Genomic DNA, 17,996 nt, shown 5'->3' with positions numbered 1-17,996 from the left:
CCCTAACTTTACTAGTTGTTTTAAGCAGGTAGAACACAGTTATAAAGTTGGAAAAACCACATGGTTTTAAACAAAATAGAATATCTTTACAAGATTACTAAATTAAACAAAAGAGAACAGAATAAATGAATAACAAACGTATGCAACAGATCATCCTAACTTAATGCTGCTTCCAAATAATTGTAACAATCCCAATAAACACTTCTCAACACAAAAGGTAAAATCAAACATAGTCTTACAGGGGGGAGAGAGAGAGAGCGAGAGATATCAGCAGCCTCAAACTGCCTGACTGCTTTCAGTAAATAGACGACTGCCAAAACCAAATCAAACCAGGATGAAGTTGAGCTGGGAGAACTGGCCACTCTCCTTTCATCGTACAAGTGTTTCATTTTAAAAATTCAAAAGCGTTTTGCCTGAGGCAATATCTGTTAGCTATAATCAGACCGGCCTAAAACCCTTCAAACTTAAGACTTTTCAGAGTCAGTGTCTTTTACGATCCCTCTTATTTAAAAAAAAAGCCAAGGACAACATAACTTGTTAAAGAAGCAGCACCATCACACTATGCAATCAGAAGATATCTATCGCTGCATAGATTTGAGACAAATTTGGACTTATAATTACCTATTTCAACAGCCTTATTGCCTCATTTAAGTTTTGGAGTGATCATTTTCTGTAACACACATTCCTGAAATCGTTTGCAAATAAATTAATGTATCTTTAGTGCTTGTTCAAATGTTTGAAATTTCAGTTTGAGTTTCTTGAACTTTTTTCTGGCTTGAATAAACTCCTGCCTGCATCATGACAATTGCAAACATTACTGGTTGCAGTGGGCCATCACTTATGGAGTCTTGAAGACTACAGCCACCTGAGTGGACCTGTCAGTTGATGAGGAAACCAAAATGAACAAATAAACAACCTGAGCTCACCTGTTGCCGATGAGCTATGCGCCTTCCAATAATGACATTGGCAGAAGTCACCATTACATTATGTTCAAAGCCACCCTCAGATCATGCAGAATGACACCACCACTGTAATAAGTTGGATAGGTCTGACAGTCCAAAACCGTTGCTATCTTTATAGGATAAATGACAACCATTCGGTCCATTTGATCCAGAGTGGTTCTCTGACCAATTCAGTCCCATTTCTCCATTCTATCCCCATGGGCTGGCAATTTAGTTCCCTCAAGACTCTATCTGCTTTCCATTTGAAAGCGTTATTTATCTTTGCTTCTGCCATTCTCATAGGGAGGGTTCCAGGTCATTGATATTCAAATTTAAAAAATTGTCTTCCTCATATTCCCCTGAAACTTGCGTCCAAAACCTTAATTCCACTCGGTATACCATCAGCCAATGGGAAAAGCTTTTCTTTGTTTATCGTGTAAACCCATCTTTATCTTGGACTTTTCTATCAGCTAGCTCTTTAACATTCTTTGCTCCAAGGAGAACAACCCCAGCATGTCCAATCTAATCTTCCTTTCTAAATTTTCTTATCCTTGGAAATATTCTGACAAATCTGCTTTGTAACCTCTTAGGAACCTTCACACCTTTCCTAAAGAATGATATAGATAACTAGACATAATATTAAGTTAAGGCAAAAACATACTTTATAAATGTTTAGTTCAACTTCCCTGCTTCTGCATTTGGTATCTTTATATTTGAATGCCAAGATCTGAAATGCTTTGATGATTACTATCCCATTATATGCACCACCTTCAAAGGTCTGTGTATTTAAACTGTGCAGTTAAGTGCATGCTGCCTTTTCCTTATCCCTTCCGCTACCATGGATCAACTCAGTGTTCTCTGCTTCCATCTGCTACTTGTCTGTTCATTCCATTATCTTACCTGTTACTTCTCAGTTGGTTGGAATCATCTTCTTTAGTATCATCTGCAAATTTTGAAACCTTACACTGTATTTCAATATCCAAGTCACTTATATAAAAGAAGAAATGGTTACAGCCTGGCCTTTGAGGAACACCACAACATACCATCAGGTGGGTAGAGATGAAGAACAGTCGGATCAAGTCAATAGTGGGAGCGGTCTCCAGGCCCTCTAACAGTAACCACAAATGTGGGATGCAGTATACAAGGCAGCAAAACACTGAATGCTGAAAATCAGAAACAAACAGAATGCTGGAGAAATTCAGCATCTATGGAGATTGAAACAGAACTAACCTTTTGAGTCTGATACGACATCTTTGGAACTTATGATAAGGAAAAGACAATCTTTACTATGTGCATTAAAGTCACTTAGAAACTGGAAAGTCAAATGGGCAATAGCAACTTGGATGAGAAGTTCAAAGAATTATTTCAAGATCATTTTTTACAGCAGCATGTTTTGGAGTTGATTGACCATTAGGCTATATCAGACTTTAATTAATTCCCTCATTACAAAATATAATGACTTCAGGTAAGGCATTCTAGATATTGGTGACGACAATATGATTGAATTTTATATTCAGCTTGAAAGGGAGAAGATTGGAGCGTAGACAAATATTTAGAAGTTCAACAACGTGAAAAATGAGCGGGCTAAAGTGAGGTGACTTATAATCCAGGGATAGATCAGTAGAGGCGCAGTGGTTGCAATTTTGATTTAGTATTGTCACATATTGAGATAGTGAAAAATATTGTCTGCTAACCAGACAAATTGTACTTTTACAGTAACACCTCGACATACGAACGACCCCGTTCACGAACAAATCTGTTTACAAACACGATTGTACATAAAATTTTGCTTCAATGTACGTACAAAATTCAAGGAAGAGCGCAAAAAGCCCGTGGTTTCACGGTAACTGTTTTGCTTTGCTACGCACGCTTTAAATATCCGAACAATGGGAAAATTGATTCAGTTCACGAACCGGGTCCTGGAACGGATTAAGTTCGTAAGTCGAGGCGCTACTGTATAAGTACTTTAGATAGTAGAACAGAATGCAGAATATAGAAATACAGCTGCAGAGAAAGATCAACCCTAATATATGAGAGGTCCATTCCTAAATTTGATCAGTGTACTCAGAATAAGTATATTCCTACAATATAGAAAAGTTCTAAAGGAGAACTTACCACCTGCGGTTAACTAGACAAGTTAAGCATCAAACTTAGGAAGAAGCACGTCGTTGGATGGTAGGACAGATGATCAATTCAAATAAAAGGAATGGCAGAGAACGTCTAACAAGTTAATAAGAAGGAAGAAATTAGTGTGAGAGAGGAAGCTAGCTATAAATATAACAATTGGTAGCAAGTATTTCTACAGGTATTTAGAAAGGAAAGGCATCAGTGGCTGTCATCTTCCTTAAGAACCACCAATACAAAGTACTAATTATGTAGTTGATGGGTATATGACCTTCTTTGTTACCTCTGCCACTGAAGGTGGGTACATATCATGTTTTCACCCTGATTGTAAACAATATATTTCAAAAACTAAAATGGATTTCAAGAAAACATGGTAAGACGAGAAATGGCCCATGGACGAATTGATTAATTTTCAATACTGAGTCAGATCTGTGTCCTGAACTCTTAAGAACAATGAGCCAGCGTTGGAAATTGGGGTGGATTGACTTTTAGGTAATTTTGAATTGTTTGTTTTGGATTGGTGAAACTTATTGTGGAGCAATTTGTCATAATGGGAGTCGAATTTTTAAGAGTTGTCTGTTGGCTGTGAATTAGCCTGTAGCTATCTCAGTGAAATTAAAAATCAATAGAAAGATGCCTTTTTGTTTCTAATTTTGTAATTACAGAGCATCAAACAAGTATGAAAAAGATTCAACGAAGAGCTAAGAAATTGTTAGTTTAATGGAGTGTGACCAGAGGTAGGCATTGAGTACTGTCTTCACTTGTTCTGATCAGTTTCATCCAACCTCTTATTACCCACTTACTGCTTCTCTGCTGGTAAAGAGTTTGTGGATTATTTTTAATTGCATTCTATTTTCACAATTAATATTTATTTTCTCTCTAAACATTTTGTCTTTGGCCCATTTCTTACTTGAGGTAGTCATCTGGCATGCAAACACTTTTTTTTGTTTCATTAAATGCCCTCTCTCATGTCATCCAGGCATTCTCCGACTTTAATTTTCCTGCCTTTCCCTCTTATAGAAATGTAGAGTCTGTACTAGAAACATCTGTACTTATTATCACCTTATTGCTTATTGATTCTGTTTTACAATGTCTGTACGTCACTGGTTCAGAGATTGGGAATATTCTACCTAACTATTGTAGGAGTATGAACAGCAAAAGTGTTGCAGCAGTTGAAGGTTTTGCCCACCATATCCACATGGAACCAGAAATGAACAATAAATAGGGTTTTGGTTGACTGTCTTTTGGAATCAGTGAGTATTGATGTAAATGTAGAACTTTACCTTAGCATTATAGAAGATTGAATTAAGTTGAGTTTCTGACCAGGCGGACCATTTGAAGAAAGGTTTAGCAAAATAATTTCTTGTTTTTCAGTTAGAAAAGCCAATAATTCCTAAAAGAAACTCACTGAAGTAAAGCAAGTTTAATTTTCTTTTAATGCAATTATTACATAATTCAGAAAAGTGAAAACTATCGTACCATTTTATTTCAAAGTATAAGTTAAAAGTTCTCTTTAATTTACAAATCTGAAATGATTAGGATAGGTTTTATTGCCTGCCTCTCCTCCTCCACCTCTTCCCCCAATGGAGTAGAAGGAGTTTCACATTATACTACTGTCAGAACTATGTAGGAAGATAGGTGTGTGGGCATTCACTTATGCAATCTGGCATGATCAAATGTTTCATTTACTGCTACAGTCTTTAAACAAAGCTCAAATGATTACTCAACATTTATGCCTACGCAACCCCCGCCATTGTCTCAAAACCATCTGGCATTTTGAGTCAGTCTCAATATTTGCAGGTGCAGGCATGAAAAGTCTTAGAGGTGATACTCAGCATTAAGTTATTGTTAGCTAACTCAGGTGGAAATTGTGAGCATGCAAGAATTGCTTAAGCATAGGATGAGATATGAAGCCAGGCCCCTCCCTACCTGTATGATCAAATAGTTTGTAATCACTATTTTGAGGCAACTAAGGATGGACAATAAGTGTAGCTTTGCTTGCTTCCATCCTGGGTGCATTGGATGACATTGGTATCATCAGCACAGTGTGCACAGAATGGAAATAGCAATACATGTATTTTGTTTAAAATTCTAACTTTTGCTTGCCTGATGCTGTTTAGTATGGTGCAGGCACAAGCTGGTTGTTTGCAATCATACAATACCCTATACAGTACTGGGAGGTGTGCTCAACAAGACCATCACAACAGAAGGCTCACTATAATGCAGTTCTGCTTCAGAACCAAGTCAATAAATGATACTTTGGCTTCTAAGACAAACTTTGTAAGGTTTGCATAAGAGGCTAATTCTCACTGAGCTAACAATGTTATATTCCCATCTGCACACTGGATCTGGGATGAAAGAACTGCTGCCAGCCAAGGTACTGAATGTTCAGTCAGATAATAAAAATATGGAGGAAATATATACTTTAAGAAAAGTCAGATTAATCTCATGGTTGTAACAGATTATTAAAGTGCTGCGAACCCGTTTCAATTGGCCCAAGATCAGTCTTCACTTCTCCTGTAGGGAAAGCTCTAATATTCGCTTCAGCATAGCTTCCTCTTCTCTCTGTCTTTCCTCCTGTTCCTCAAGTTCTTTGGCAGAAAGCTCCATGGCAATTTGTAATTGAGTGTTGTAACTAGAGTATGCATCCGTGGAATGAGATCCATGGGAACCCGTTGTAATGCCTTCATTGATTGCTCTAGAAAAGTCAAATCCACAGAAAAGGTGATAGGACAATTTCAACAAAAAATTAAATCAACATCTTTCCTCTTAGTCAATGTACTAATCAGAAAGATCCCAATTCCAAGTCTTAATCTCTCTTGCAGTACCCCTGCATTAGAGAAGTAGATGGTTAGTTATTAAAACTGCTGACAAAGGTGATACTGTTACTGTTTGGAATACCAATGTCTATTACTAAAAAGGCATAAACACTTACTCTCATACTGCTTTCTATTACCTGCTAATCCAAGACTCAACCACCAAACAGACCCATTTCCAGGTCTGTTGCTAACCTCAACTCCTGGAGATCTCTCCATGGCTTCCCAAGTCAGTCCCTCAACTAAACAGTGTACTTCTACCAGCTTTCCAAATCCACCAACACAACTGTCATCATAGATGTCACTTCAGTCTGTTCCTGCTCCACTGAACTTCATGTTCCCAACCTGAATTCTTTTCTCTGCCCACCACATTTGGTCATTTTTCTGTAACCCTATTTCTGTTTAACTATTGTTTTCTGTTCACAATGGACATTTGATCTCTCTTCAGCCTCACTGCCCACCAAGATGGTCTGAGTGCTCTACACTTCCTCCTTGGAAAGAGGCCCAACAATCCTGATCAATCACTACCCTCTTCCATCTGGTGGTGCCGGTTCTCTAATTGAGCAATTTATGATTTAGTTGTGGGCACACAAGTTAAAAGGTGTGGCGAGGATACCCACTTGGGCCTTAGGTTATGCTGGTCTTTTGGTGGGGTTTAAGAAATATTCATTGTTCTGGTCTTACTTTGGAGACCTCTCACCCAGAGCTGGGGAAAAAAAAAGTCAAAGTCAAAAGTTGCTTCTAATTTTCACCTTTCAATTTCACCTTCACCTGATCCATTTGACATTTCACTTCCTTTCCTGGACTTCATTTATCGCTCTTTCTGAGGCTAGGCTGTCAACTAATATTCATTACAAGCCCATTGAGTCATAAAGCTACTTTCACTATACTTCCTCATATTCCCGTTCCAGTAAGGAGTTTCTCTGTCTGTGTCAAATCTACCTTGATGCTAGCTTCTACAAAGACTGTTCTAACATTCCTTTCTCAACTGTCTCCTTTCCTCACTCCACTGTGAATGACAATGCCATTAATTGTGTGTCACCCGTTCCCCACAACTTTACCCTCACCTCCTTCTTCTCCATTCCAGAATACCAGGATAGAACAGAACACAGAACGGCTACAGCATAGGAAAGGCTCTTCAGGCCTCGATGTTGTGCCGACCTTTTATCCTACTCGAAGATCAAACTATATACTCTCCATTTTACTATCATCCATGTGACTATCCAAGATGACTTAAATGTCCCTAATGTATCTGACTCTACTACCACCGCTGGCAGTGCATGCCATATCCTGCCAATCTGTGTAAATAACCTACCTCTGACACCTCCCCAAAACCTTCCTCCAATTATCTTTAAAATTATGCCACTTCATGATAATAATCTCCACCCTGGGAAAAGGTCTCAGGTTTCTGCCCGTCATCATCTTGTACACCTCTATCAAGTCACTTTGCATCCTTTGCTCCGGTGAGAAAAGCCCTTGGTTCCTCAACCTTTCTTCATAAGACATGCCCTCCAGTCCAGGGCAGCATCCTAGTAAATCTCTTCTGCACCCTCTCTATAGCTTCCACATCCTTCCTATAATGAGGCAACCAGAACTGACTGTAATATTCCAAGTGTGGTCTAACCAGGGCTTAAGCTCAATCCCCCTGCTAATGAAAGCCAACACACCATACATCTACTTAACAACCCTAACGACTTGGATGGCAACTTTGAGGGATCTGTGGACGTGGAACGTAAGATCCTTCTTTCTCCTTGCTGCCAAGAATCCTGCCTTTAACCCTGTATTCTGCATTCAAGTTCGACCTTCCAAATTGAATCACTTTACACTCTTCCAGGTTGAAATCCACCTGCCACTTCTCAGCCCAGCTCTGCATCCTGAAATGTCTTGTTGCAACCTACAATAGCCCTCTGCACTACCCACAACTCCATCAACCTTCATGTCATCAGGAAGAACAGAGGTCCCAGAACAAATCCCTGCGGAACACCACTGGTATGATTCTCCAGGTCCTCACTTGCCATCCAACCAACTTTCACATTCAGAGGATCACCTGGCATCTACATTCTGGTGACACCCCAAAAAATCTTTTCTTGTCCCTTATCTCTGAGTCTACATTAGACTAGTACTGGAAAAGCATAGCTGGTCAGGCAGCATCCGAGAAACAGGAAAATCGACGCTTCGGGCAAAAGCCATTCCTGATGAAGGGTTTTTGCCCCAAATGTTGACTTTCCTGCTCCTCGGATGCTGCCTGACCGGCTGTGCTTTTCCAGCACCACTCTAATCTTGACTCTGATCTCGACTCTGATCTCCAGCATCTGCAGTCCTCACTTTTGCCCTGTTATCTCTGTGAAACTGTTTTCTATTTCTATCAATCCCCAAACCTCATCCCCTTCCCATACATTTACAGGAGGTAGCAGCTGCTCCTTTATCACTATCTACTCACTGTCCAAGTTCCCACATACTCCTTTCTAGCAATTTACTTGTACTTCATTTAATATAGCTTACTCTATTGGCTGTTCAAGGTGGTCTCTTCCACATCGGGGAGATCAAAAACAGACAGGGTTTGTTCAGTTTGCTAGCATGGCACTGACCTGGTCACTTGTCATTTCAAATCATCATCCTGCCCTTGTGCTCAAATTTCTGTCCTTGATCTGCTAGGTTTCAGTGAAAACCAATGCAAGCTGGAGGAGCAGCATCCTATCTTCCAATTAGGAATGTTATGCAACCTTCTAAATTCATTGAGTTCCACAAGATGGAACATGTTCTTTCTTCAAACATGAACTCTGTCCTTCATTCTTCCGTTCCTTCCCTCAAAGTGCCAATCCATACATTGATCTCCACAGATATCACTAGACATGAAACATTAACTCTCCACAATCGTGCTACACCTGCTGAGTTTCTCCGACAACTTCTGTTTTTGAGTCTGAATATTACTCTAGTGCTTTAATGTTCGACTCGGTCTGCAAAGCTACCTCAAAGTAAAATATTGCAGTTCTGGAAATCTGAAATGAAAGCTGAAAGTGCTGGAGAAACTCAGCTGGTTTGGGAGCATTTGTGGAAAGTTAATGTTTCAAGTCTATTATGATCCTTTTTCAGAACTTTGTTGCTGCCAGATCTGCTGAGTTTCTCATTGTTTTTAACATTGACCTTTATCTTGTTATTAACACCTATTTCAGACCAATGCTTTGTTCTGTACTGTTGACCTTTGTCTTTTTGTGCCATGATAGCTTTGGTATTTCATCTTTTCCACCCACCTTGTATCAAGGTTTTTCAATGACATGAAATCCATTATATTTTTATCCCTCTCTTCAGTTCTGAAGAAGGTTGATATTGGAAAAAAAAAACAAATTGCTGGAAAAACTCAGTAGGATTTTGGGTAATCAAAGATGGAAGACAGGAAACATTTCTGGCTGTAACAGCTGCTCCTTTATTGAGGTATTTTAGGTGCTGGAGGTGATTTCCTCGAATTCCAGGAGCAGCAATTACTGTCTTATATGCTGTTGCATTGCTTTGGAACTTTGGAAACAAAGTCAAAACAACAGCAGATTTAAAAGGAAGAAGAAAATACAAATGAAGCACATGGTGAGGTCAGTGCAGGAGAGAGAGAGACAGAGACAGAGAAAGAGAAAGAAAGTGACACAGCAGTGAACCTGCACAGTTACTGCCTTTGCTGTATGAATTAGTGTATCACTGGACATCAGAGTGCGTCTGGGAACATTTAACAAACTGTGAAATTCACAGCTGATCTTGGAGGAACTGTTTGGGCGAAGTTCACAGCACAGAAGCAGATAAGTGTATTGTTTTTAAGTGGGACCTACAGAAAGCCTGCAGCAGTGAGTAGAGTGGGCTGTTTCTGGATAATGTTTTTGAGATTTGTCTCTTGATTAAACTTAAAATATAAGCCATAACTATTAATTTAACCTAGGGAAGTGTTTTGTAGGGGAACAAGATGGTGTTATTTTCTGAGTCTGTAGATTGTGAAGGAGCAAAAATGGTCTTTAGTGGAGTGATATGTGCTTCTTGTCAGATGTGGGAGCTTAAAGAGAGTTTAAGGGTTACTGTGGATTATATCTGCAATAAATGCTGTTGGTTGCGAATCTTATCAGATTGAATGGATCTGTTGGAGAGACATTTAGAAGCAATGTGGAATTTGCACAGCAACAGTATGTGATGGATGGCAGTTATAGGAGTGGGGGGGGGGGGGGAAAACGTGTCAGATACACTCACATAGATGGGTTAACTCAGGAAAAAAGTAAGGGAGGTAGGCAGCTAGTGCAGGAGCCTTCTGTGGCTATACCCGTTTCAAACAAGTATGTGGTTTTGGAAAATGTAGGGGGTGATGGATTCTCAGAGGAATGTAGCACGAATAGCCAAGTTTCTGGTATTGAGACTGGCTCTAATGCAACGAAGGATACGTCTGCTTCCAAGAGATCAATTGTGTTGGGGGACTGTCTAGTCTGAGGTACAGACAGACGTTTGTGTGTCCAGTAGCAAAAAAAAAATCAGAATGATGGGCCCTATTCTCTCCCTAGTCATCCTTTTGTTCCTAATATATTTGTAAAAACTCTTTGGATTGTCCTTAACTATTTGCCAAAGCTATTTCATGTCCCCTTTTTGCCCTCCTGATTTCCTTCTTAAGTATACTCTTACTGCCTTTATACACTTCTAAGGATTAAATCGATCTATCCTGTCTATACTTTACACATGCTTCCTTCTTTTTCTTAACCAAACCCTCAATTTCTTTAGGAGAAAGTGAGGACTGCAGATGCTGGAGATCAGAGCTTAAAAATTTGTTGCTGGAAAAGCGCAGCATGTCAGGCAGCATCCAAGGAGCTTGGGACTGAGAAAAGGTGGGGGGAGGGGAAATGAGAAAGGTGGAGAAATATGCATTCATCCTTGTGGTTGGAGGGTTCCAAGGCGGAAGATGAGGCGCTCTTCCACCAGGCGTCGTGTTGCCATGGTCTGGCAATGGAGGAGGCCAAAGACCTGCATGTCCTTGGCGGAGTGGGAGGGGGAGTTAGTGTTCCGTCACAGGGCGGTTGGGTTGGTTGTAACGGGTGTCCCAAAGGTGTTCTCTGAAACGTTCCGCAAGTAGGCGGCCTGTCTCCCCAATGTATAGGAGGCCACATTGGGTACAGCGGATGCAGTAAATGATGTGTGTGGAGGTGCAGGTGAATTTCTGACGGATCTGGAAGGATCCCTTGGGACCTTGGAGGGAAGTGAGGGGGGAGGTGTGGGCGCAAGTTTTGCATTTCTCGCAGTTGCAGGGGAAGGTGCTGGAAGTGGAGATTGGGTTGGTGGGGGGTGTGGATCTGACGAGGGAGTTGCGGAGGGAGTGGTCTTTCCGGAACACTGATAGGGGTGGGGAGGGAAATATATCCCTGGTGGTGGGGTCTGTTTGGAGGTGGCGGAAATGACAAAGGAGGATATGATGTATCTGGAGGTTGGTGGGGTTGTAGGTGAGGACCAGTGGGGTTCTGTCCTGGTGGTGATTGGAGGGGCGGGGTTCAAGGGCAGAGGAGCGGGAAGTGGAGGAGATGCAGTGGAGAGCAGAGTCAACTACATCTGGGGGGAAATTGCGGTCTTTGAAGGAGGCCATCTGGGTTGTTTCAATATTGGAATTGGTCCTCCTGGGAGCAGATGCGGCGAAGGCGAAGGAGTTGGGAATATGGGATGGTATTTTTACAGGGGGCAGGGTGGGAGGAGGTGTAATCTAGGTAGCTGTGGGAGTCAGTCGGTTTATAGTAAATGTCCGTGTTGAGTCGGTCGTCCGAGATAGAAATGAAGAGGTCTAGGAAGGGAAGGGAGGACTCTGAGATGGTCCAGACAAATTTGAGGTTGGGGTGAAGGTGTTAGTAAAGTGGATGAACTGTCCAACCTCCTCGTGGCAGCACGAGGTAGTTCCAATACAGTCATCGATGAAGCGGAGGAAAAGGTGGGGAGTGGTGCCAGTGTAGCTGCAGAAGATGGACTGTTCCACATATCCAACGAAGAGGTAGGCATAGCTGGGGCCCATTTGGGTGCCCATGGCTACTCCTTTGGTTTGGAGGAAGTGGGAGGATTGGAAAAAGAAGTTGTTCAGAATGAGGACCAGTTCAGTCAGTCGAAGGAGAGTGTCAGTGGAAGGGTACTGGTTGGTTCAGTAGGAAAGGAAGAAGCGGAGGGCTTTGACGCCTTCGTGATGGGGGATGGAGGTGTACAGGGACTGGATGTCCAAGGTGAAGATAAAGCGTTGGGGGCCAAGGAAGCGAAAATCATGGAGGAGGTGGAGGGCGTGGGCGGTGGTAGTTTGACGCACCGATCTTTATATTGCTAATGTCCCCAGAGTTGCCGTCGCCGCATCTACTTCCGTCCCCAGTGACGTCACTCGCCTGCACAATGACCACGCCGCATGCATCCCCGCTTTTGAAAGTTCTTGCCTAATACCATCAAAATTGGCCTTTCTCCAATTTAGTACTTCAACTTTTAGATCTGGTCTATCCTTTTCCTTCACTATTTTAAATCTAATAGAATTATGGTCGCTGGCTCCAAAGTGCTCCCCCACTGACACCTCAATCACCTGCCCTGCCTTATTTCCCAAGAGTAGGTCAAGATTTGCACCCTCTCTAGTAGGTACATGGAGGATTTGAGCTATGGGGAGACGCTGAACAGGCTGGGACTGTTTTCCCTGGAGCGTCGGAGGCTGAGGGGTGACATTACAGAGGTTTACAAAGTTATGAGGGGCATGGATAGGATAAATAGACAAAGTCTTTTCCCTGGGGTCAGGGAGTCCAGAACTAGATTTAGGTTTAGGGTGAGAGGGGAAAGATATAAAAGAGACCTAAGGGACAACTTTTTCACACAGAGGGTGGTACATGTATGGAATGAGCTGCCACAGGAAGTGGTGGAGGCTGGTACAATTGCAACATTTAAGCAGCATTTGGATGGGTATATGAATAGGAAGGGTTTGGAGGGATATGGGCCGGGTGCTGGCAGATGGGACTAGATTGGGTTGCGATATCTGGTCGGCATTAAGATCTGGTTGGACCGAAGGGTCTGTTTCCATGCTGTACATCTCTATGACTCTATGACTGGCAGCATCTGTGCTGAGAAAATGTAGATAATGTTCATAGTCCAGTTACCCTTCTTCAGGACTCAAGTTCTGAAGAAGGGTCACCGGACCCAAACTATTAACTTTGTTCCTCGCTTCATGGATACAGGATTAGTGGTGCTGGAAAAGCACAGTTCAGGCCGCATTCGAGGAGCAGTAAAATCGACGTTTTGGGCAAAAACCCTTCATCAGGAATACAGGCAGTGCCTGAAGGGTGGAGAGATCAGATACAGTCAGACTTGCTGAGCTTCTTGAGCAATTTCTGTTTTTGTCTCAGATTTCCAGCAAACACAGTCCTTAGTTTTATCGAATAATGGTACTGAACTCAATGTTTTACTTTATCTTTCTCTCCACATTTGCTGCTAGACCGGCTGGGTTTTTCCCCAAAGGTTTTGTGTTGAAAGTAGTGAGGGAGGACACAGTCCTCCTTATCAGCCATGATTTGGAGATGCCGGTGTTGAACTGGGGTGTACAAAGTTAAAAATCACAATACCAGGTTATAGTCCAACAGGTTTAATTGGAAGCGCACTAGCTTTCGGAGCGTCGCTCCTTCATCAGGTGGTTGTGGAGGACACAATTGTAAGGCACAGACTTTATAGCAAAAATTTACAGTGTGATGTAATTGAAATTATATTGAAAAATACCTTGATTGTCTGAGTCTTTCATCTATTCGAATACCATGATAGTTTCACTTCTTTCATGTGTAAATGACAAAATCTTTTTTAAAATGTTGCATTCTCAGATTAACTGTAACAATTGGTGTTAGCCCCCTGTGTTTTCGGTCTATGCTATAATGTTTAGATTGATTCAAATCTAAAAAGTGAGATAACAGTTTTACATGAATTCATGTAGTTTTTGAGCAAAGTACAATGTAACTCTGCAAGTACAAATTCACCCCACAAAACATATGTATATGTGTACATGTGGGTCTGTGTGCATGTGTGGCGTGTGTCAGTGTGTGCAGAGGAGTGTCTGTGAGTGTGTGTTTAGTGCAATGGTGATCACCTGTTGCGTGACATGAACCCAAGGTCCGGGTTGAGGCTCTCCCTATGGGTATAGAACTTGGCTATCAGCCTCTGCTCGACCACTTTTCGCTGCTGCCTGTCCCGAAGTCCACCTTGGAGGATGGTCACCCGAAGGTCTGACGTTGAATGTCCTGGCCATTCAACCTCGGACCTTTGGGTGACCATCCTCCAAGGCAGACTTCGGGACAGGCAGCAGCGAAAAGTGGTCGAGCAGAGGCTGATAGCCAAGTTCTTTACCCATAGGGTGGGCCTCAATAGGGACCTTAGGTTCATGTCACACTACAGGTGACCACCATTGCACCACACATACACCCCCCCCTCCCCCCACCACCGAGACTTACACTCACAGATATGCACTCTCTCTCACAATCTCCCACCCCAGACTCACACCTGCAACCCCTCACAGACTTAAGACACTCTACATTCACATACACACACATATGCACTCCCTCACACTCTTAACCCCCAACCCAGACACACAGACCCACATGCACACATATACATATGTTTTGTGGGGTGAATTTGTACTTGCAGAGTTACATTGTACTTTGCTCAAAAACTGCATGAATTCATGTAAAATTTTTATCTCAATTTTTAGATTTGAATCAATCTAAACATCATGGCATTGACAGAGAACACAGGGGTCTAACACCTTCAACATATTGTCTAGCTAACACCAATTGTTACAGTTAACCTGAGAATGCAACATTTTAAAAAATGTTTTGTGATTTACATATGAAAGAAGTGAAACTATCATGGTATTCGAACAGATGAAAGACTCAACAGACAATCAAGGTATTTTTCAATCTATAATTTCACTTACATCACACTAAGTTTTTGCTATAAAGTCTGTGCCTTACAATTGTGTCCTCCACAACCACCTGATGAAGGAGTGGGCACTAGTGTGCTTCCAATTAAACCTGTTGGACTATAACCTGGTGATGTTTGATTTTTAACTTCTTATCAGCATTCTCTATCTCGATTGCATTCCAGTGATTATCCTATAAAGCACATCATTTCTATGCCAAGTATGAACAGGATTCATCCATTCTTTAACCTTGACTATTGTCATTTGCAACATGATTTAGTCATTAGAAGAGTGTTGTTGTATTCACAGAAATACTTCAGGAACAAACCACTGCCCCAAATGTAGAAACTCTTAACTGATTTCATCCTTCAGCCGAGGGGCCAGTTGAGGTTTGCTGAAGTTCCCAAATCCCCATTTCTCTTTTAAAACAAACCCAATGGCGAAAGGCAATGAAAATGAGATGGCATTTTGATCTCAGGCAATCTCTGTTGACAACTTTATGTACCTTTCCCTTTGTATCATAGAAATGTAGGGCATGCAAGGAGATCATTTGGCCCTATCATGCCTGCATTGGAACTTCAGAACAACAGTAACACTTGGTCCTGCACCTCCACATGACCATAATCCTTTAACTTCAACTTCCTCTTCCTCCATTTCAAATGGATCTATGGAATATAGGTAAAAACAAGGACTGCAGATGCTGGAAACCAGAGTCTAGATTAGAGTGGTGCTGGAAAAGCACAGCAGGTCAGGCAGCATCTGAGGAGCAGGAAAATCGATGCCTCGGGCAAAAGCCCCTCATCAGGAATAATGCTCTGTTCTAATCTAGTCTATGAAAAATAGGCCGACCCCCTTCAGGTGGATTTTCATCCTTGAGGCTGACAACTTCTTGAATGAAACAAAATTCTCATTTCCTCCTTAGATTTTTTTTGCTTAATACTTTTAAATCTATGTCCTTTGGTTACTGACACACTTGACAGATGGAACAGATTATCTGCTCTATCAAAATGGCTGATTGTGGATTGCATTTGCCAAAATGAAAGAATGTCATGGATAAGGTAACTGATCACCTTGAAAAATTTCAGTTACGCAGGGACAATCAGCATGGATTCATTAGGGGATATCATGCCTGACAAGCTAAGTTTTTGAAGAGGTGACAAAGGTGGTGGACAAATATAAGTCAATGGATGTTGTTCATATGGACTTCCAGTAAGCTTTTGCTACAGTTCCATACAAAAGGCTGTTTGCCAAGGTGGAACCCATGATATTGGAAGCAAATTACTGACGTGATTAGAAAAATCTATTGAGAGGCGGGCAAGAGAGTTGGAATAATTGGTAAGTACATCAACTGACAGAACATGACTAGTGGTGTCCTGCAGGGATGCGTTTTCAGGCCTCAAGTATTCACAATATTCATTAACTACTTGGATAAAGGCATAAAAAACAAATATCCAAACTTGCTGACAACACAAAATTGGCAGCTTTGTAGACAGAATTGACAACAGCATAAAATTCCTCAGGATATTGATTTATTCAGTGAACAGGCAAAACTGTGGCAGATGGATTTTAATATAAGCAAGGTTATCTATTTTGTACCAAAAATAAAAAGGATAGATCAGGGCATTAGTTAAATACAGTGGATTTGGGATAGCTCTAAAATGCCACAAACAAATGAAGAACAGAGTGTTAAGGTGGCTAATGGAATACTGTCTTTTCATATTTAAAGGTTGGAGTATAGGGTTGCAGATATTATGCTGCGGTTATACAAAACCCTAGTGCCACCTCACTTAAGAGTACTGTTAGCATATCTGGGCACCACACCTTTGGAAGGATGTTTTAGCCATAGACGGAGTTCAACCCAGATTTACAAGAATGATACCTGGACTTCAGGGGTTAGGTAATGAACAGAGATTAAACAAATCAGGTCTTTATTCTCCAGAATTTAGAAAGGTTAACAGGGATCTCATAGAGGTCTTCAGGATACTAATAGGAAAACGCAGGGTAGATAAACTATTTCCACTGGTTGAAGATTCCAGAACCAGGGTGCATAGTCTAAGAATTAGAGCAGGTCATTCAGGCGAGATGTTAGAAAGCACTTCTATATGCAAACAGTAATGGAAGATTGGAACTCTTCCTCAAAACAATGTTAAGAAGATGTGGGTGTACTGTACTTTTGAGTGTAAAAGCTAGCAGAACTACCTGATTGCACCTTATTCAGAACACTTGATGCTATGTAACATGTGGTTCAGCTACTAGGGTAGCTGGTTGTCTGGAGATAAAATCAGATTCAAATTAGGCGAATCAGTTTAACTTATACCCTGAAAAATACCAAATTCCAATCAAGTTTGAATTTAGTATATTGATGATCTTAAAAGCCAATGACACAATCCTATACATTGGGGGTAGACGACCGGGGAAAATTGAACAGTTGGGAGGAGAATTGCCATGGCACTAGTATGTAGAAACTGTCTGAAAATAGCTCTCTTATAGGTTCCTTGATCGATCAGTGACCTGTGAAACAGAAATCCTAAGAAGAAGAAAAGAAGACAGAGGAAGAGAAGATTTGACATCTGGCTGATTTTGAAAAATTGAAATTTTGGTAAACCTTAGTCAGGGGGTTTTCTCAGACTAGTATTATAAAAGGGAAGATAAAAGATAATTTAGAGGAAGGAGTTGTAAATAGTTGTTAGTTTATTTCTTAAAGTATAACATAGAACAATTAAGTTGTTAATTTTTACTTTAAATAGTTCTTGGTCTCAAATTTTCACAGATTACTGCATGGGATAAATCTTTTCTGTGTTGCTGGTGCAAATTAAGCAGGAGAATTTACCCTCTGTCATAACAACAGTGATTGATGCTAATTCAATTGTTAAATTTAAACCTGAAAGACAAATTTATACTAAGGAAGGATATTAAGGGATTTGGGCCCAAGACTGGCACATGGAGCTAGACCACATATCAGCCATGATTTTAATAAATGGCAGAGTAGACTCAAGAGAGTGGTGAATGGCCTACCACTGCTCCTATATCCCATGTTCCTAACATCATTTTTAGGCACTTTTTTTTTTTTAAGTGCCTCTAAAGCACGTTTTCATTTATTACCTAGCCTGTACTCACCTTTCCTGACATAATTAGCTCTGTTTTTGACCTTAAACCCACATCTGTTGAAACATCAAGCAATGCAAATGAATTGAT

At 41.1% G+C, this 17,996-nt stretch overlaps 1 protein-coding gene across 1 annotated transcript in view; it reads right to left on the bottom strand.

Annotated features, from left to right (window-relative positions):
* Positions 1-4,473: 4,473 nt before the first annotated feature.
* The window catches only part of ankrd13a (ankyrin repeat domain 13A), a 54,519-nt gene continuing 40,996 nt past the window's right edge, over positions 4,474-17,996 (bottom strand). Inside the window, exon 15 of the mRNA XM_060843507.1 lies at positions 4,474-5,763. Within this exon, the coding sequence (XP_060699490.1) occupies positions 5,574-5,763 (190 nt within the window). The 3' untranslated portion in view covers positions 4,474-5,573. The remainder of the gene's footprint in view (positions 5,764-17,996) is intronic.

Source organism: Hemiscyllium ocellatum, chromosome 24 (assembly GCF_020745735.1).
Source record: "Hemiscyllium ocellatum isolate sHemOce1 chromosome 24, sHemOce1.pat.X.cur, whole genome shotgun sequence".
NCBI classification, from domain to species: Eukaryota; Metazoa; Chordata; class Chondrichthyes; order Orectolobiformes; family Hemiscylliidae; genus Hemiscyllium; species Hemiscyllium ocellatum.
This window is presented reverse-complemented; position numbering and strand designations above follow the sequence as displayed.